Below are 22,524 nucleotides of genomic sequence, written 5' to 3'. Positions count from 1 at the left end.
TGCTATGTAAACAAACCGCCATACTAAAATTGACACTAAATGTCAATTTACTAGTAACTTTTGTTTACATAGTTAGCAAGTTCTATTGAATGACACTTTAGCTGTACCTACTTAGTGTTCATATTTGGTCAAATCGAAGTACTTTACATATTTAACTACTTTTCCTATCTCTGTTTCCGAGTGAGACGCCTGCAGTCTGGCATCATGCCACGATTTTGCACGTACGTCTGAATATTTTTTTCATTGAAATGTTTTCTTATTTAATTACCAACTGTTCATTTGTTTTGGCAACGAGGCACTTTGCAATCATGGATGTCTATTTGAACGAGCTTTATTGACTCTTCCAGTTTCTTAATTTAATTTAAGAAATAATATTAAGCTTTAGGTATATTCGTCTTTATGTTTGGGCCATATTTTTATTTGTTTTCGTTTATTTTCGATCCTTTTTAGGGTGCCGTAGCCAAATGGCAAAAAACGGAACCCTTATGGATTCGTCATGTCTGTCTGTCTGTCTGTCTGTCTGTCTGTCCGTCCGTCCGTATGTCACAGCCAAATTTTTCCGAAACTATAAGAACTATACTGTTGAAACTTGGTAAGTAGATGTAATCTGTGAACCGCATTAAGATTTTCACACAAAAATAGAAAAAAAAACAATAAATTTTGAGGGTTCCCCATACATAGAACTGAAACTCAAAAAAAAATTTTTTATCAAACCCATACGTGTGGGGTATCTATGGATAGATCTTCAAAAATGATATTGAGGTTTCTAATATCATTTTTTTTCTAAACTGAATAGTTTGCGCGAGAGACACTTCCAAAGTGGTAAAATGTGTTTTCCTGCGTTCTATTTTTTTTCTATTAGGTAAGTTATAAGTCGTATTTCAGTATAAATTTGCAGACAAGGTAAGACGTAATCTTTATCAGAAGGTCACTCTGATAAAGGTTACGTGTGGGTAGGAAATTCTAAGTAGAGCTTAATATAATTAATAATTAAGCCTTGTTTAGTATTTTAGTAACAAATCAATTATAATCACATATTACATAATTTAATTAATAAAAATCAATTTATTTTACATGCAAACATTATAAATAACTAATATATATATATTATTATGGAGAAGAACAGAGAAAACAAGACCGACCTGCATATGATATTCATAGATCTCGAAAAAGCATTCGACCGCGTACCGAGGAAACTGATCTGGCAGTCGCTGAGAGCTCAAAACGTACCAGAATGGTATGTCCACCTGGTGATGGACATGTACAAAGAGGTGAAAACTAAGGTAAGGAGCCCTGCAGGTACCAGTGAACAGTTCGACGTAAAAGTGGGAGTACACCAGGGTTCAGCCCTCAGCCCCCTTATTTTTAACCTGGTCATGAACTACCTCACTGCTGATATCCAAAAAAAGCCACCATGGAACATTCTGTACGCGGATGATATAGTACTTGTTAGTAAAGACCCGAAAGAACTGGAGTCGACACTGGAGCAGTGGCGAGAAGCTCTGGAAAATGCTGGACTGAAAATAAGTAGAAATAAGACGGAGTACATGCACTGTAACTTTTGAAAGTCTCCGAGAAACGCAACAATACATATGCAGGACCCCTCTATCAAAAGTTGCGTCCTTTAAATACCTCGGTTCTATCCTGGCAAGCGATGGAACCATAGAACCCGACGTCTCGAACCGCATCAGAACCGGATGGATAAAGTGGAGAGAACTTACAGGCATATTATGCGACCCCAAGATGCCTATTCCGGTAAAGGGAAAAGTCTACAAGACTGTGGTCAGACCAGCCTTGCTATATGGCGCGGAATGTTGGCCTCTTAAAAAGAAGCAGGAAGATCAACTGCACGTAGCAGAAATGAAAATGCTGCGATGGTCAGGAGGCGTTACTCTGCTCGACAAAGTAAGAAACGAGTACATACGCGGTACCTTCCGAGTAAGACCAATTCCGGAGAAAATATGTGAGTCTACATAGATTGAGGTGGTACGGTCATGTAATGAGACGCGCAAAAGAGCACATGACGAGAACTTCATGCATGGTGTAACATAATTTAATTTAAATACAGTCAAATACCTATTTCGTCACACCATCACTGCGCTTGCCGGTAGAGATTATTATTAGAATGGAATTAGCCCACGAGGAACTTTCGTAAGATTTAAACACTTCCCTTAGGTAGCTGCTAAATCAGACTGTAGTAAAAATACCGCTGTATAGTGTCTCCAAATACGAGCAAAGTCCTCGTTATTGGAACCTCCGCAGATTTAGCTGCGTCTTAAGCTCAGATATGAAATAAAAAAACAACGGGTTGCACTCCGGGAGTGCTGGCAGAAGTGAAAACTCAATCACTATTGCAAAATGTCTGCAGCACTATGTATAATCGAGGTTAACGCCATCTAGCGTTATTTAGTCGCATTACTTGAAACCCCTAAGCACATCACTGTTAGTACTCCAGTTATATTAATACCAGTTAGACCGAAACTCACTAGATGGCATTTAAATCAATAAAGAAAAACTCATGACATTGAAGTAACAGTTTTCGATCAGGTCACGTCTTACGTCTTACGGTCACGTGACACCTCTCGCGAGTTTAACATTTTTTCCCCATCACAAAAAGTGCATAGCGCCGCTAAAGAAGTTTTCACTTCAAAAATTGAATTGTGTAGGTACTATATCTACCTGTCTTCTCCAGACCCTTTCTCAGTTATTTTTATTTATGATTGCCATCTTCGTGTGTAGGTACAATCGCCATCAGATATATCGGAGCAGCCAAGGTGCTCGCAAATATCTGAACACACCTCTATTACCAAGACGTTAAAGTGCGTGTTCAGATATTTTTGAGCAACTCGGGCTGATATATCTAATGGCGACTGTACGTACATGAAAGGTCTTAGTCGAATTTGTTTTAGATATTTACCAAAAATAGTTATTGGAGCTCGTAAAATTTCCTATTATACAGTCACCACACACCACACGGGATTGTTACGTCATTTATACTAAATAGGTTAATAGCTATGGTTGGTGGTTGTTCCATACTTACGCTGTGGAATGTCCAACTTAGCTAGAACCCTAAATGGCGTAACAATTACGGAGCGTGACTGTACATGCGCGTAGATTTATCATATTATCTATTGTCGTTGGTGTCGTGATATCGCGCGACTATGCAGCCATATTCGAACTTTAAGATACGTCAAATACTAGATATTGAAACGATATGCATTGGATATGTCAGTGTCAATAGTGACGTTTCTTCAAACAAACACGTCTTTTTTGACACTTGTTTGACACTGACATTCTTGGTGATGTCTAATAGATATCTAGTTCAAAATCGGAATCGGGCCCCAATTTATATCTAGCGCGACTTCAAGTCTCGACTCGCGCGCGAGAACGCAACTCATGCTAGACCGCCAGGTGATATCGATCTTTTAGAATCCTTTCATGGTTAATGAACTTTCGCCAGAGTGAGGGGTTGCTTTTATAGGTACTATACGTCCGTGGCAACCAACACGTCACGTTTTACCGACACGATAAAACAGAGGTTGTATCAGCCCCAGCATAACAACCGCAACACTCAATAAACAAGTTACCGTCAATAGTTATTTGTACAACAAGAGATCAAAGTTTGATATTTTTTCGAGTGCTTATTTTGAGTCCCGTGCAAGCGAAAGATTCTATTCTTGAGCGTAGTAAGGGACTCAAAAGCGCACGAGATGTAAATAACTTTGATCTCGTGTAGTTCACAAAACTTTTCACCTAAGCAGTGTGAACATATTAGAGAACCCGAAAAATGTATTCCTTCTTCATCACTTACCTATTCAATCATGTTTTCTTAAGATATACTAACAATTAAGTTTTCACCTCAGCAGCTCAAACAAGGGTCCTTTGCTACTTAAAAACAGAGAGTAAAATCGCATTTTGTTCACTGAGTGAGAAAAATTGCATTTTGCTCACTTTGTCTCACTCAGTGAGCAAAATGCGATTTTGCTCACTATTTTTAAGTAGCAAAGTACCCTTGTTTGAGCTGCTGAGGTGAAAAAGATATTTTTTGACATACATTTTTATTGCTAACTTAACTGTACTTTCTCTCCTTTGCGAGCCTATTAAATAGTTCTCGAGACCTTTCTAATAAGCCTCACTTAACTCGATATGCTTTTCCATCGAGGAGTTCCTTTGCCTACTTTCTGACTGCATTATCTTATCTGCATTGTTATCTGAATTATGGAGATGCGTCAAATTTTAGCTCAATCAGACACCAGATTTGAAACTTTCAATTCAGATAACAATGCAGATAAGATAATGCAGTCAGAAAGTAGGCAAAGGAACTCCTCGATTGAAACACTTATAAAAATAAACGCGGTGAAGAAAATGTTTTCACCACACTTGCTCGTAAAAGGCATTATTAGTTACACCTAGGCAATGCAGTTCTTAAATCCTAAATTTCGACTTAGGGATGTACCTAATGTATTTTTTCATCACACTTGCTAGGTGATGCGGACTCCGTAAATCCAAAATTCTGACCCAAACTGTAATGAACTTCCGAAATTAGTCAAAAGCTTTTTTTTTCTCTTTTGTTTTTCACAAGTGTGATGATGGTTCAATTTTCGAATCTTACGCTTGCTCAGATATCAATATTAACACGAGGGGTTAACACATTCACTGCCACCGACGCACATGTGCGTCGACCGTCAAACAAGTTTCTTCCTAGGTCACGCCCCCTGGTAATGAATGCGTTAAACAACAACTTTGCCCCCTTCGTAAAACAAATAACTATAGTCCCCTTTTAATTTCCTGGCTTTATTGTCAAGAAATAAGGTTCACCAATGGTCCGTTAAGAGGGAAGAATAGCTACTGACAATAGGTATTTTTTTCATACAATTTCCATTTCAGGAGAAAACTGTTTCCACAAATCACTTTGATTTTGATGTCAATCGCTTCAGCATAATATATTCTAGGTTTATAGAGTTCGCTTTTAAACAAAAAAAAAATATTTTTTTTGTATTGCAAATTTTGTAAAAAGGAAAACCTATAAACCTAGTTTTTCATTGTGTCAATATATACTTTATCTTCCTCGCGTTGTCCCGGCCATTTTGCCACGGCTCATGGGAGCCTGGGGTCCGCTTGGCAACTAATCCCAGTAATTGGCATGGGCACTAGTTTTTACGGAAGCGACTGCCATCTGACCTTCCAACCCAGAGGGTAAACTAGGGGCTAGCTAGCCCGTATTGGGATTAGTCCGGTTTCCTCACTATGTTTTCCTTCACCGAAAAGCGAACTGGTAAATATCAAATGATATTTCGTACATACATATGTTCCGAAAAACTCATTGGTACGAGCCGGGGTTCGAACCCGCGACCTCCGGATTGCAAGTCGCATGCTCTTACCGCTAGGCCACCAGCGCTTGTTTTTTTTTTTTTTTGTGTCAATAACATATTAAAAACTCATGGAGAGTAGAAAATATTTAGAAGTGGAAAATCATTTTATCTTCTTGTGTGGACGAATATGTGGTATAGTTCCCTCTTAAGTGTTGTACTTATTTTGCATGGTCGCCGCGGGCCAATCTTACCATCTTTACGAGTACGAGCGACTATTCCATTTCCAGCAACAATAAGTGCCTTTCGACGTACATTTAACGCGGACTTCGTTATAAACGTGGTTCTGTTTTATGTATCTTTCGGTGACCTATGGGAATGAAACAATTTTAACATGGAACCTTAGTTTATTTTTGGTTTGTTGAGGACAATTTGATGTATACGTTTAATTAGGTACCTATTTTACAGGTGGATACTTACTAGTTAGTAACATAATTATAACATATGTACATATCGCTGCTTATCTAAAATAACGCATTATTTCAAAAAACGTATTTTTTCAGAAAAATAAACAAAATATCACGCTGTAACTTTCTATTGTAATTTACAAAAAATCAATATTCTTTCTGATAGAATCTGATTCCGATTCTGATTCTGATTCTGTGCGGAAAGATATACATTCCACGACTCTTCTCTTTCGGCACAGACTCTATCGAAAGATATGGCGTTAGGACCGATTCTAGATTAGTCTCTGATAAAAAAAACTACGGTTGCGTGACACATGAAATAAGTTCTCATTTACCGCCATTTGAAGTTCAGTTTATTATGTCGCAAAAATTAGTTTGCTTTGTGGTTTAGAAACTAAATATCCTAACACTTTCGTGTAAAATGAGCGATGAATTATCGCTCTACCAATCAGTGTAAAATGAGATTAATGAGCGAGCGATATAAGTTAAAGATATTGTGAAAAAGCTTATGTCTAAAAAATTCAGCAAGTCATCTGAAATATGATTCCTCGTTCAATTTCATTTCAAATTTCATTCACGATGATACTGGCTTCCTCTTCAGAGAAGTTCTATTGAGTTGATATTAAAACGAACTCTCATTAGGATTCCTGCCTTACCGCCCACATTTCACGTTTTGGAAAAATATCTGCGTAATATTTGTTGCGAGTTCAGGAGCGCTCGTTAAACCAATCTTCTGGCGTGTACAGAATAAGAATGACTCTAGTAACATTTGGTTACTTCAGAGTTCTTACTGAATAATAACTTGCTGATCAGATTCGGGGTGCCACCATACAAAGTTTAATGCGTATAGATAATATCAGTTTCAGACAGGATAATTAACCGCAATCCAAACATGAAACACGCTAAAACTTGTATCTAGGTCGTTGTATGTACATACATAACTAATTACTCACTTGCATTGTTGACCGGCTATCCTGGCTCGCGAACTTTTAACACAGGATTAATGGAGTGGTTTTACAATTTGAAAAGAAAAGACTTTAATTTCCCAACATTTTCCAGCACAGACGCAATTTTCCAACACTCTTATTTGTTTTTTGTTTCCATCCATGCTTGAAATTAATTTTAAAGTATTTTTGTGGTGGATACAGTAGGTATTAAAAACCGGCCGCAGATTTTATATAAGCAGAAGGGCGTATCTTTGCAGCACTTTTTAGAGGACAATTTATTGGATTTTTTATTTTATTTTTTAGACTTAGGTACTACTAGTTAGACTAAGTACTTCATACATATACCTAGTTTAAAATTGAATTAGGACGTGTAATGGACTCGGCTTGGTGTTCTGTTCACTATGCATAACAGCTGTAGCTTGTTATAGCCGTAAACTCAGTTTGAATTTGGAATATATTGCGCGACAATACGGTAACAACTGAATGAGTTTTCCAAAGGCTGTTACGTCTGTGTTCGCGTTTGCATCTAATCTAACTCTTAACTAAGTTACGACTGAGGGCACGGACCGAAAATAGGAGTTCCGAACTTGCGTTAAATTAATCAACAGTACGAGTAAGTATTGTAAGGCCCACCTTACCCCCAAATTATTCCCAAATTTGGAACAATGTAAAATTTTGGTGTGTTCAGGAATGGCGTAAGTAGTTAGATACACACGTACAAAAGGGTATAGCCGGGTAAGCATGGCCAAACTGCCCTGAGCGAAAAAAACAATTTCCTTTTACTGGATTATTAACCTATATATAAGTAGTGCTTTCACCAAATATTAAGCCACAAATGCTTCAGATTTAAAAAAAAATGCAAAAAAAGAAAAATATTTTTTATTTTATTACAGCCAAAGTACTAATCCGATTTCTTTGTAATTTGGGTATGTTGTATATACAATTAAGGTCGCTTTCTGAAAAAAATTATATTGAATTATCTCTTAAAATAATAGTAAAAAATTGAAATGAAAATTTTCAGAAAAATAAAAAAAATACATGCGAGATAGCGACAGTTATTAAATTTACATATTTCATGTAGAATTTAATAATGTTTAACATATATTTTTTTCAAAAATTAAAATCGGGATTAACAGTGTGAAAAACTCGAATTTGTAACATCCCATAATACTCTCTCTACATACAAGCAAAGCTACGTAAGTAGTCATAAACGAATGAAGTATAATATTGTGAACGCAGTCTTTACGAATTTGGCGGGGGCACTGCCGTGCCCCCAGATTAATGTCTATTGTAGTCACGTCAAAACAAATACATAATAGAATTTTCAAGAAGTTTCGTCTCGATTGTTCAAAGTAGGTACACAATGTTTAGTAATACCAGGCGTGGCTCACTCCGGGGTTTCGTCGCGTCGCTACAAGTACATGCGGCCCACACTTTGGTGTCTAGCCATAGTAGTTGCCGCGCACCGCTACGGAACGGACGCCTGCTCGCGCTGGCCTGTCTCCTAGCGGTCATAGCTGTTGTAATAGACGCGTTTTGTTAGAGAGTGAACCTTCTGTACCTAGTACTATTATTTATTCTGTGGTAGGTAATACTCGTATGTCGGAGTTTGCTTTGCCATAACGCGTGTATCCAAGCGCTATTGCTCGAGTTTTGACGAGCTTCTATTTATGATTGGATGTCTGTCGTAAGCATTTACTGAACAACACTGAGAGTATAAAAGTTTATGTTATACGCCGTCCCATTCTAGCCCGGTTTTTAGTGTCCTCGATGCTTTGAACGCCTTTTTAATGTTATTTTTATTACTGAGAGGAGCGGTGTTATTGCAAGTTGTTTCAGTTTCACTTTGTTCGTTTTGCGCCGTAGCACAAAATAAATAATAGTACTAAGTACAGAAGACTCACTCTCTAACAAAACGCGTCTGTTACGATCCAGCCTATTATGATAGCTTTATCCACGTGATAAAATAACTGTCACTGTTTAACACCGTGGGAAAGAAAGTGACGGACACCGTTTTATCACGCTGTCACGTAGACAAGAACGACCATCATATCCGTACAGCGGGCTCAGCACGGTTCCATTTTTTATCCACTATCACTAAGCCCGTCACTTTCGCACTTACATACTTGTTAGAACGTGACAGGCATGGTGATAAATGATAAAAATGCGACCGTGCTACTAGGGCTGCACAGATATGGCCGCGACAGCGCCACGCGCGGCTTATGGCTTTCCTCAAAATTGGGGCCGAACGGATGTACTTTTAGCTACCTGTAGCAAAGCGACGAAATCGCGGACTGAGACTAGGGTTGCCAGATCGAAAGGCGCTATTATCGGGAAAAAATATAAATTTTCCGGGATTTTGAGACTTAAGCCGGGAAAAAGAAAACATTCAAATTAAAGTAATATCGTTGTTTTTAATACAATTATGTATTAACTCGACACGGGTCGCTCGCTCGCTCGACGACAGTTCGGAACTTGAAATTATTGTTTTATAACGTGCAGCTGTTTTTCGGGACATTAATTTCCACCTTGTCGGGAATCGGGAACACATGCTAAAAATCGGGAGAATCCCGCCAAATCCCGACCATCTGGCAACCCTAAGTGAGACACGCTTGGCCGTAGGTACTTAACGGAGGGTCAGACGTAGTATGTTATTGTGTGGTAAAAGACCGACCGTGTTACTCGACTTGAAGTTGCTTATATGAGTTGGCTAAGTGACCTGTCTGCGGCAGACGGGGCTCTTTATGGTACCGTTAGTTCCGTAACTAAAAGCCCTCATAATCATTATGAATCCCGAGTACCTACTAAGACCACCCCACCCGCGCTGTGTAAGTACAGTGTAGACCAAAACCATTGCATTACGCTACTATCGTAATTAAGCTTCGAAATAAATTAAAAGTGGAAAAATTCACTGTCTTGGGTGGGACTTGAACTCACGACTACTGGATCACTAGTACAGTGCTCTGCCATCTGAGCTACCAAGACCGTACCCAATTCAGCGAATATTTCCACCATATATGAGCCCTAGGCCGGCTCATAGCGACATCTACCGTAAGAGTCCTACACTTCTTAAATGGCTACCAGAGTTCCAAATCATATTCGAAATTCACCAACATATAGAGCTTAAGGCCGTGCATCGAAAAATAACAGGATCTTAGAAAGGTGGCAGTGGCTAGCCCCGGAAACAAACAGTAGTGATTTTCGGATATATGTTTCTTGACTATATGATAAGAGATTTCGTAGTAGTCGAAACACGAATGCTTAAAATTTTCTCGATAGAAAATAAATCCAAACTTACGTGTTCATTTTTCGGTTTTAGCTTCGTGCAACTAGAAAACACATCCATATCCAGCACAATCCACCTTACAGCAAAGGTTTTCATCTCGTCTTAACTTTCAAAGAACTAAATATTAACTTATTATCCTTTACCGATGGATTTATTATCGATTTTTGATTTTATGAATTCAACAGCAAACGCCCATTTTACGCAGTTCGGTTTCTCTTTCTGTCATGCGTCAAAGTCATAAATGCATCCTTTATGCCAGTAATGTTAGATGGCCGTCGTGCCTCAAAGAGGTAAGACCTATGTCACTTCGCGCAGCGCTCCGAATTACGTAAAATTTTAATATCCAATAAACGTTGAGTCGTAACTCCATTGAGTAGTAACGGAATCGGAGGTAAACCTATGATGGTGCCTTCTTACAGGCCTATACGTTACGCATGTGTGCGTGTTTGCTTAGCTACGTCATGCTACGTCGAAATCTATACTCTTTGTCAGTTACAACGGGTTAGGAAATTTCGACAGATATTGAAATGTATCGGTAGCTGTTTGGTATTTAGCCATCAGAATCTAACCGTAACTTTTTGCTTTATTTTTGTTTAAAAATAAAAATATCTATAAGAATATCTAGAAAATATTATAACTTTATACCACTCAAATATAATTCAATAAAGCTACATCTTGATGAAATCGCTAATAAAAGTCAACTCTAGTACTGGTGAATAAAACTCAAAATATCATGACCAAATATATTTAGATGCGAGGTCTGCAAGGTAACTTTACAATTTCTATTCGAATTTTAAACAATTAACGCTATAAATTTGAATTTCGAATTTTAAACAAGCTCACTGACCAGCAATTTCGGAACCAAAAGTTTTCAATAGAAAGGAGGATGGGTCAATTATACATAGTACTGCAGACATTTTGGACTAGTCATTGAGTTTTAACTTCTGTCGGCACTCCCGGAATGCAACACGTTGTTTTTTTTAAATTCGCTTAGTCGCGCCCGGGAATCGAACCTACTTTTTCCACACTGTATAAAATAACAAAATGCTTTTCTTCTGGTAACTTAAATGTTCTATCTATCTTGGTGATATGTCAATGCAATCAAATAATCTGAAAAAATAATAATAACCCAATTTATGAATTCCGTTCCTTCAGAAAAATGCGAAATGTACGTACAATTTTTAGGGATATCGTACTTTTCCCAGAGACAAATTTAGTTGGCTAAGAGACATTTTCACTGATCCAAATCTGTACTAAAAATCTAACATACAATGATAAGGACTTAATCGTTTTAAGCTCAAGAGTGAGTTTTCCTAAAGCATTTTCTAAAAATTATGTCTTTATTAACGTTAGGAGTGCACTGCAGCATGTCAAATGTATGCCAAAATGTCAAGGGAGAGAACAATAAATTAAGTTTCAATTCCACTTCCACTCATCAGCAAAGTGATATAAGTATATCAGCAGTTTAAAGTTATTTTAGATAACAAAATTAGCGCATCAAAAAAATCAAAGTGCATAGAAAAAAAGTCTCCTGAGTCATAATAAAATTGATGTCTCTTGGGTCACCAGAAAAGTCACCAGGGAGAACGATGACCCAAATCACATTTAAAAGAAAAGGTAAATTTTGTGTACTACCTACGAACATTTTTCAAAAAACTATGTTTTTATAACATATTAGACCCAGGATAGATCTAATACCTCTTTTCGTACCCCGGATAAAAGTAACTGAAACGTTACGTTATTAGGTTCACGATGCCGCGTTGTGCCCTTGCCTTCGTTGCGATATGTTTGGTAAGTCAGGAGACTTAAAAAATGAGCCATGATTTTGGGACATATTAACAAATATTTTTTTGAATAGGTATATATTAATTTTAGCGGACTTTAATAATTTACCAGTTAAATTAGATGTAAATACCTTTTTAGTTAATCGTTAATATGATATATTAGTAGCAGTAAAACACTTTATTGTACAAAAAGACACATAAAACATGAAAAAACACATCCTTCGTATATGGTAGAATATATTTTTCACACTTATAGGTAAAAACCAAAACCGATACGCGATTGGGATACGCTCTTATCGTATGGGATACAAAAAAAAATTCTCCTGGGTCACCAAGAAAAATCGACATATTAAAATAATTCAGTTCGTTTTTAAGTTCTAGTCAGATTGACTTTTTGGTTATTTGAGATAAATTACAATAACGCTTAGATTTGAAAAACATGATTTTCTATTTTGTTGCGATCGACCCGGGTAATAAAAATACGGCGAATTTGAACTTTTGTTTGTTGTCGTTGTAAAATGTATTAAAAAATAATGTAGGCACCCCTGACAATTGAAATTCAAAATTATCCAGAAAAAGCGGCCAAGTGCGAGTCGGACTCGCCCATGAAGGGTTCCGTATTTAGGGGATTTATGACGTATTAAAAAACAACTACTTACTAGATCTTGTTCAAACCAATTTTCGGTGGAAGTTTGCATGGTAATGTACATCATATATTTTTTTTAGTTTTATCATTCTCTTATTTTAGAAGTTACAGGGGGGGGGGGACACACATTTTACCACTTTGGAAGTGTCTCTCGCGCAAACTATTCAGTTTAGAAAAAAATGATGTTAGAAACCTCAATATCATTTTTAAAGACCTATCCATAGATACCCCACACGTAGGGGTTTGATGAAAAAACATTTTTTGAGTTTCAGTTCTAAGTATGGGGAACCACCAAAAAAAATTTTTTTTTTTTCTATTTTTGTATGAAAATCTTAATGCGGTTCACAGAATACATCTACTTACCAAGTTTCAACAGTATAGTTCTTATAGTTTCGGAAAAAAGTGGCTGTGACATACGGACGGACAGACGGACAGACAGACAGACATGACGAATCTATAAGGGTTCCGTTTTTTGCCATTTGGCTACGGAACCCTAAAAATGAGTGTTTCAAAAAGGCACCCTGTATTCCTTACATACCTAAATAATCTCTTATTCAATAAAACATATAATTACTAAACACTGTGATTTATTTCAAATAAATGCAAATCGATCGGATAAAAGATATTAATACCTACCTATACAACAATGAATACGAGTACAGTCAGCTGCAATAATATGTTACACACCGAAGGCCGTTTTGCGGTAGATAGATGTTAGATCTTATTTGTAGAGCCATAAGAGCGTGTCAAATATTTTTGCGGCCGTCGAAGAGTAACATATTATTGCAGTACCTATGAAAAATTCGAGGGTTAAAAAGCATTTCAACCAAAGCATTTATAATAATAACGACTATGGACGCCTGCAACCCCAGGGGTATTGTAACCCCATAACAATAAGGTTGAAATTTGCATTTAGTGACCGCAAAGTCAGGTGAGCGTAATCAAGTAAATCTCTTTTCATCATATTTTATCAAAAATAATCTCTTTTCTGTTCTTGTGCTATTTTCTTATTATCAATACTCTTAACTTATATGCTATATACGCTGCTGCTTCTATGCTGTTAACATCTTCCAAAACAACAATAAATATTCAGGTTTATTAATTAATTATTTTATTGTTTGCTATTATGAACAAGTAACAACGCCATCTGTTTCAATTTTTTCCGAATTTAAGTTTATGGCCGACCGCAGCGACCGCGTATAATGGTAGTTAACTTCTGTAACGTTAGATGGTGCTAAAAGGTCACACAAACTTCACGTGCGGCGCGAAGCGTTTCCATGTGTGTGTGTTAGCGGGGAGGGAAGAACTAGCGGGCGTGGTTTACGAAGCGCCAGACGCGGCTGCAGTAGGCCCTTAATAGCATCGTTCGCAGACGTTTCTGCTGAATACAAAATTAATTTTTATGTACCTATTACTCAAACTCTTACCAGGAACACACATGCCCGTATATAGGGATGCCAAATTATTCATGCTGATAGGACAAATAAGATTGACGCAGCTCGCAGCCAAAAAACGCGACTTTTTATGGTTTTCTAGGGTTTTCGTGACGTTTTTAAACTGTTCCTATTTAATAACAAAGTAAAATACTCAAAAACCTGATTGATACCTTTTTCAAAGAATATGTACTGTAGGGTCCGAATTTAAACGCACTGCATCCAGAGTTATAATAAAATAGTAGAGAATACCCCAGAATTCGTGTCAACTCTTGTGCATTGACCTGTACTGTACCGCTTAGCGATGGTCTCACATTTTGAACTGCACCCTTGTCTATTGTATATTTTAAATGGACTATATTTAGAAGAGAATGCTAATACGAAACCTTTAGAGTGCGACGTTCAGTAGTAGGGCTGCCAGTACATAATTTTTGATTATACGATCCAGTGCCTGGAATTATACGAAATTCGAGAGATTATACGAGAACACAATAAAAAAAAACGATTAATATTAAATCGATATTTTTAAAACTGGGGTCTTACCGCGAAAATCGAAATCGGAAATTCGCAAATTGCGGGCGTCTTTCTCTTTTACTCCAATGAAGGCGTACTAAAAGTGACAGAGAGAACGCCCGCAATTTGCGATCTTCGAATTTTGCAATTATAGCCCTGACGTTAACGTACGGTTCCATTAAATTGTATAACAGTATTGGCACACTGTTTTATGAAATATTGTCAGTAGTTTGACAACGATGTTTTTTTTCGTATCCAATTATACCGATTGACCACCTATACGTAATAGATACGAAAAAAAATCCATTATACGAATTTCGTATCCAATTCTACGATCTGGCAGCCCTGGTCGCACTTGACCTTTCCTTTAAAGTTACGTGTATTTTATGTCAGACGAAGGCTTACCCTTGTGACCCGGAAATTCCCTTTTCGTAGTCGGCATGAAATCCCGGCGCATGACCGGAATAATCAAACAGTGATATGAGCCATAAAGGGAATATAGGACAACGGGAAAAAAATGAAAATTTAAAAAAGTCCAGAAGTGATGAGGTTTTAACATGTCATTTTTAGGGTTCCGTACCCAAAGGGTAAACACGGGACCCTATTACTAAGACTCCACTGACCGTCTGTCTGTTACCAGGCTGTATCTCATGTAGTTTTCACAGACGATGTATTTTTGTTGCTGCTGCTATACAACAAACGTGTTTTTTTCCGTTTGTGCGTAATGGTACGTGCGCGAATTCGACTCGCACTTGGCCAGTTTTTCCAAGTAACACAGAGTTATATTTGTATGTTGCTAGTTTTGTACATAGTAATCTTCACAGTGGGCGTCAGTCTCCCGTTAGTTACGAAACGCTGTAAAGGGTTTGAAAAGTCTGGATGAATATTAAATTCATTATATAAGCGATATAACCCGTTTATATAGCTTACAAGTACATGGTAATCTGAAAAATGCACGTCATGTTTGTCAAAGGACTGTGTCATTTCAAACATACACAGAGAGAATCATATTATCTTTGTCTTACACTAGTACTAGTACCCAAAAGAAAAGGATGAGTATAGTTTTTTTTGTTCTTATTTACTGACAATTTGGTTTGACCAACTATTATAGAATTCTATGTTACAACTTTTTACTAAAACGGAGATAAAATGATACTACCGATTTTATTACAACTATTGTAAGTAACGACTTTCACTAAACGTACTACTGGTCGTATAAAAGTTTGATAATAATATTTTTATAACGATTTCAACATTTTGCTTTATTCTAAGAAATTCTAAGCTAAATCATACTTAGAGCGGTTTCGCACTACGTCCGATCCGAATCCGATTCGAACCCGTGAAAATATGGTCCGAAGTAGCCATACAACTATTTCTATGGTAATTTACGCACTAGATCCGATCTCCGAGAAACCGCTCTTACTACGAACTCGATGCCAGCTTTATGGTTATAGCAGACACCTGAGACCGCAGACAAAATAATTTATATCTGTAATAGTTCCTTGGAAACTTGTGCGACGGCATAAAACCGTAAAATACAGTTTATTTCAGATGGCAATCGTTCAAGAGGTACGAAGAAGAATACCATTAGGCAGTGCTATAGGCAGTGCATTGTAATAAAATATTTAGTAACTTTAATCCAAGTAAGTTTTCGGCAAAAAATTTCGGCTCAATCGGAAATCGGGAAGTGGGACAAATTTAGCTTCCGAGATTTGACCCACATTAACAAATTAATATAGGTACCTTCACCAGGGCAAGTTACATAAAGGTTTGTAAAAATCTGTGGACTTTAATTACAGCATTATACAGGTTTAATAGGTCATTGAACCGTAGAATATACATTTTTCCACAATTATAAAAAAAAACCTTAGCAGAGGTGGTATTCTGTAACGTGTGACGTAGGTTAGTCTATTCAAATTCATAACACTCGATCATTTTCGTTTTGACAAAGTCACACAGACACTATGATATTGAAGTCGAGACTAAGATCTTATTTCGTAAACTAAATTTTATCACTTCTTATCTCTTATTAATAGCTTTCAATAGTCCTTTATCAAGTTACGGAAGCACTATCGCAGTAATAAAGTCGGATAGCGTTTATTTGATTTTATTATAGGCTCCTTTGATCTCTGGCAACAATCAGATTTTATATTATCTTTCGGCTACTGAACTACGCCGGTTTGATTTTGACTTTAAATGTTAAACTTTTTATTTTAATAACAAAACTTCCGTGAGACACAGACATATATAATATAATAAAAACGGGTCACTCACGTATTTTAAGTCGAAAACGCTCGACATGGTTTCATTCCGTACCGAAGAGTGTCATCAGGAGCTTGCGTTAACGGTGACGAGAAACTACCCTCGTTTACGGCATTATTGTCAAATTATGGGTTGCACACAACACTCATTTTCGGTAATATATCTACGCACATAGTCTAACTTATATTCAAACTTGGCGCTCGAAACCCACCACAACAACGACATAAAGTTAATAACTAGTTTTACAAGTATTTATGGGCTAGTGATTAGAACTATAAACCCGTTTATAAACTTTATTTTTTACCCAGTATTCAAAATGCAAAAAACTCAAAAGACAAGTTTCGTTAAGGCGGCCATCAAGCTATAAAAAACAAAGAAAAATTACGCCCCAGTAATTTAATTTGTGTTCAAAGGAACAAGATTTTGGTTTGATTTATTTTGCATTTCAGGAATTACCTACTTTAAAAGTTAGGAAGTTTAGGGAAAACAGTGTGGTTTGAGACAAAGTAAAACGGATTAAAGGAAACGCGGGGTAACTTATTTTCGATCAATAATCTCTGGCAAAAGTGAATTTTTGATACACACTTTTATTACCCACTGTACTTTACGCCCCCGAAGTATTTGAGCTGTCAAAACGAATTACATGAGACCGAAACCAGATCAAACCTATATTAGTATTAATGCAACATCTAGTGAGGTCTAGATTTAAAGAGGGGTTTAAAGAGGTGAAAAGTAAAAACTATAGCTGGTCAACCAAATCTTGTCATTAAAAAAGGCGCGAAATTCAAATTTTCTATGGGACGATATCCCTTCGCGCCTACATTTTTCAAATTTGCCGCCTTTTTCTACTGTCAAGATCTGGTTTACCAAGTATATTAAATAAATTGCCTAAGATATACAAGTAGGGTTTGCACGACGGATCCAAAATGTATGGGAAGATCCGCGGATTCGGATCCAGACATCAGACATCAAACATCAATATTTATTCAGCAAATAGGCCACAAGGGCACTTATACACGTCAACGTCGGATACATTCATACATTCCGGATCCGGATTGCAAACCCTATGTACAAGCGTACAAGTCATGACTCATGATGTATGGACCATGTACGTATTGCCTTTTAGCAAACGACAATACATGGAGGTATAAAACCATAACACATATAAATACTACTTTCTACTTGGGGATTTGACTTATAATAATAAAAGATTAAAAAAAACATATAGGGGCATAGCTGTGGTTGATATGTACAACAGACTGTGTCAAAAATGCCTCCTCGTCACTGTTAGTGGCACTCCGGAACCGCCTTACATTAAAACTTGAAATCTATTAAATCGGAGGCACGTGGGCCTGTCCTCGCCGAGACAAGCCAAAGAATGAAACTGTTAGCTATCCACCCTTTCTGGAAGTTTTTAAATCAATGTAAAAACTTTACCGTCGCTCTCTTTCAAACGTTATATTGTATCATTTCTTTGCAGATTTCAACCAGTCTTCACCACTGGGCCATGCCAGCAAGCTTCCACCTACACCGCTAAAACACCGGTCAAGATTCCCAAGTCCCGCCAGAAAGCGCCGAGATGCAACCGAAAACGAAGAGATAAGAAATATAAGGACGAGAGCCCCACGATGTTCTCATTGTCGGAGGGGTGCGGGTGCGTGAGCTTCCGCGGGGGGAGGAGGAACCGGTCCCTCGGCGATGACTCATCCTCCTGCCGGAGCTCCGAGATTGAACAAGAAGTTCCTAAGAAGTTGGGGCGGAGGCTCCTCGACGGACAATGCAACGTGAGAGCTCTTGTGCCTTTCTTGAAGTTCTGGAAGAGGGATGACGTCAGTATGACGAAGGCTGAAAGAAGTAAGTACTTACATTGACGTTATCTTACATTTTCTTCGACATCTCATTTATCTTGCAAAAAACAATTTTAAGGAACTTGCTCGTAGAAACTTTTTGATTTTATTTAACGTGCCATTTAATGGCTTAAAAAACTATAGATTGTCCTTTATTTAACATATAAGTAGGTACATTTAGGTATGTCTTCGTTTGTTTAGTAGTGTACCTACATAATTTAAATGTTTGCAATTTTCCGAATCGGTTCATTAATGATAGAGTCCTGAGGTTGCAAACACAAAAAACACGGTCGAATTGCATTAATTGCCGAAGGCTTTGCTATACGCCAAAATGTCAACAAGCAATTGCATTTTGTTATTGCTTAATCGGCTTAAGGGCATAACCCCTTGATCCTTAAAAAATACAACGCCTGCAACTACACTGCTATTACTTACTTTTATGTTAATTAGCTAAATTAATAAATTTACTAAAGTTATCGCGGAACAAACTCCGGGACGTGCCTCTGGGTCAGGCCAGCCGCGTGTTACAAGTTGAATGTGAAATTCGCTTCGATTTCCTCGCTTATCAATAAATTCGAATTCATAATGGATGTTGAAAATAATAATTGTTCGGATTGCGCAGAATGTTTTCTAAACGGCTGTTTCAGAACAACAATGTTCATGGAATACTTTTCTTTACAAGTATATCATGTTTCTTTTGCCCGCTCTATTCAATTTTATTTCGTAGGTTGCTTTTGTATATGTAAGTTCTTGCAAGTATTTTATTAAGGGATCCTTTTACAAACTCTACAGACCGAACCAATTGAAGTAGGGTTATGCCATTATGAAGAAGAGGTGAAGCAAATTTTAATATTTTATTTAAAAATATTTTTGAACGTTCAGAGACCCTTGGTTGTCTTGGTTCTATATCATGGTTATATAATATAATTAAGGCTATCCGTGGTGATCCAGCGTGGCAATGCTGCGAGCATCATGGGCACCTTTGCGCCAGGAACGACTTTAAGCGTTATGTCTTTTTTTAATTTATAATTTTAATTTTAATTTGTAATTTTAGATATTATTATCATTGCTTATTAATAATGCATTAAATAAATTATTATTAATAAAATTTTACTTAGTTTAAACTGTTTGTTAAATCATGATAATAAATTCACATAGGTAATTAATAAATATTTTGCTCACTGCACACCACCACCTCCAAAAGTTGTGTATGGTCAATAGATCACACCCACACCACAAGATTAGTTTACACGCATAATATATTTTACAGTACATATGGGGCTACTTTTCCGCACTAGTGCGTAAAATAGCACTTTTCGTGCGTATGTCGAAACTTTAAAGTGCCATATGTACCTACTGTAAAACGTTGTTCGATACACGTGCGAATAGGTAATTCGCAACTCGTGTCGCGTTTTAATTTATCGCCACTCGTTTCGAATTTCCTCTTTTTCGCACTTGTATCGAAAATAACTATTCCTGCCATGGCAGTTAATTGTTACAAACACGTACCTAAGTATTTACCTACGTAATCCATGGATTACGTTTTTGTAACAATTACCATCAATGCGCTTAGCAACACGTTTATATTACAGTGAAAAGGCCCTTTTGAACGATATAAGAGCAGCCCTAATAGCACGGTCGCATTTTTATCGTTTATCACCATGCCTGTCACGTTCTAACAAGTATGTAAGTGCGAAAGTGACGGCCATAGTGATAGTCGATAAAAATGGAACCGTGCTGAGCCCGCAGGAATATAAATATGTATGTAGCAGTATTTAGGCGCTTTTACTGGAATCGAAGGTAGCGGAGGAGGATAAGCCGCTTGGTTATTTATTACGCCAGAGGTTGTATAAAAATAAATATGTTCGTTGTAAACATCAGTCTTGATCGGGTTTATTTAATGGCGCTCCCACACTGGCTGTTATATAAAGTTATAAAACATACAACGACATTTTTGCCTAAATTCAGTGAAAAGAAAAATTTAATAATGTATATATACTGGGTCAACCAAATCTTGTCAGTAAATAGGAACAAAAAAAACTATACTCATCGTTTTCTTTTGGGTGCTAGTACTAGTGTAAGACAAAGATAGTATGATTCTCTCTGTCTATGCTTGAAATCAAACAGACCTTTGACACACTATACATGTCAAGCCATTACATCTACAAATGTACAGACTATTATTCATAATCTGTGGTTCGTAAACGATTGTTTTGTTTAACTTTGCATTTTAATTTAATAATGACGAAGCCTGTTGCGGATATCAGCATTGGTTTGTTTTGGACGAAGCATGTTGCTGATTTGCATTTGTGGTCGCCTGACGAAACCTGCGTTGCGGATATTTTGTACACAAACTGGATAATTTTAAGGTTTTATTTGATCATTGAGTCTGTTTGCAAACATATATTTTAGGTTAATACTTAAATGATTTTTTGTGATTTTTGGTTGTGTGTAATATTTTATGATTATATCAAATATCGTCGTCTATTATATCCACTAAACAAGCCCTATTGAGCTTACTACGGGACTAGGTCGTTGAATTTCGTCGTTTAAAAATGTTTAACAATATTAAATTTATTTAAAGACTACTCTTATTTTAATGCTTTTCATTATTTAGCAATCACATTGGGGGCATCAACTTTTAGAACACTTCATTTCGTGTCCCTAGACTTCCTACCAAAGAAAAATTGATTTTTCAAAAACCATGTCGATATTTTTACTTTTTTGTTTACACGGGCGTTATTAGATCCATAAGTATTTAAGAACACATTATAATTAACAACTTGATCAGATAAACGTTACATTTTGTACGGTAACGCAGGAGAAAAAAGTTATCTCCCATACAAAAATCAGGGACACACCATTTTTGCCTTTTTCTTTTGCGTTACCGTACAAAATGTAACTTTTATCTGATCAAGTTGTTAATTTATTGTATTAATTAAATATTTACGTATCTAATAATGCCCGCGTAAACAAAAAAGTAAAAAAATGAATTAAATTAAATCTTTTTTTTTGCTAGGAAGTCTAGGGACACGAAATCAGTGATTAATGGTCAAAGAACTATAAATTTTTTGGTGGTTATTTACTCAATATTCTTTTTTACCCCACAAATTATTATCGAGAGATTTTGTACTGACAGCGCATACCAGATCGCAATTATAAATGAATATTTGCTAAAATTCAGTAAATTTCACTTTCAAATTCAATATTGCGAATTCACGCGAGTGCACAATACGTGAGCGGCTCTCACAACATCTATTTGAGCAGTTGGTTTGTTGTTTTAGCCATGAAAGCGGCCATTTTAATCCAGCAGTGGTACCGGCGGTACCTGGCGCGGATGGAAGTACGGAGACGGTACACATGGACCATATTCCAGAGCATCGAGTACGCCGGAGAGCAGGATCAAGTCAAAGTAAGTGTTTAAGTTATATTACTTCAATAAAAATACATATTCATTGGTTTTGTTAGGGCCACCACACACTAGCGTCTCCCGAGCAACTCTATGGCTGCCGCTCGACGCAATGCCCAGCGACGCCATTTTCCAAAGCGCTGACTAAACGCCGACGCTCAAAAGACGCTAGTGTGGGATGGCCTTTAAATAAGTAATTAATGAATGTACCTACTTAGGTTTAATTAGTACTAAATAGGGTTTGCACGACGGATCCGAAATGTATGGGAATATCCGCGAATCCGCATCCAGATCCGGATAATTGCATACATTTCGGATCCGGATTGCAAACCCTAGTACTAAATTAATATTTAGTAAATACATTGAAACCTATTCTAAAGGAGCCTGTGGAGGGAAACAATATTAAGTGAGAGAACAGAATACTCTAATCGATCGGTAAGTATTGCGTATTATGAGCAAAATCATATTACACGTTAATTAAGCGATGATGAGGAGATGTCAAACTTCCATTGATAATACGTGATAAGTATGTAAATGTTCCATTCTCTCCGTTAACGCTCTTAAACAGTAGGTAAAAGTTTTTGGCAAAAATTTCATTTTTGTTACACGCTTTTATCGCTG

General features: G+C 37.0%; 2 protein-coding genes across 3 annotated transcripts in view; both read left to right on the top strand.

Moving 5' to 3' along the window:
• LOC134662761 (serine/threonine-protein phosphatase rdgC) overlaps positions 1–22,524 on the top strand; it is a 97,633-nt gene that overhangs the window by 26,253 nt on the left and 48,856 nt on the right. For both annotated transcript variants that reach the window (XM_063519048.1, XM_063519047.1), the window contains exons 2-3: positions 18,128–18,501; positions 21,779–21,906. In XM_063519048.1, coding sequence (XP_063375118.1) covers positions 18,276–18,501; positions 21,779–21,906 — 354 coding nt within the window. In that variant the 5' untranslated portion in view covers positions 18,128–18,275. The remainder of the gene's footprint in view (positions 1–18,127; positions 18,502–21,778; positions 21,907–22,524) is intronic.
• LOC134662685 (uncharacterized) lies at positions 1,113–1,565 on the top strand. Its single transcript, XM_063518957.1, has one exon. It carries the CDS (start codon positions 1,113–1,115, stop codon positions 1,563–1,565), a length of 453 nt encoding a protein of 150 aa, XP_063375027.1.

The sequence above is a fragment of the Cydia amplana genome, chromosome 3, assembly GCF_948474715.1.
Source record: "Cydia amplana chromosome 3, ilCydAmpl1.1, whole genome shotgun sequence".
Lineage (NCBI taxonomy): Eukaryota > Metazoa > Arthropoda > Insecta > Lepidoptera > Tortricidae > Cydia > Cydia amplana.
The sequence above is the reverse complement of the archived record's forward strand: the minus strand, read 5'-3'. Positions and strand labels throughout refer to the sequence as shown.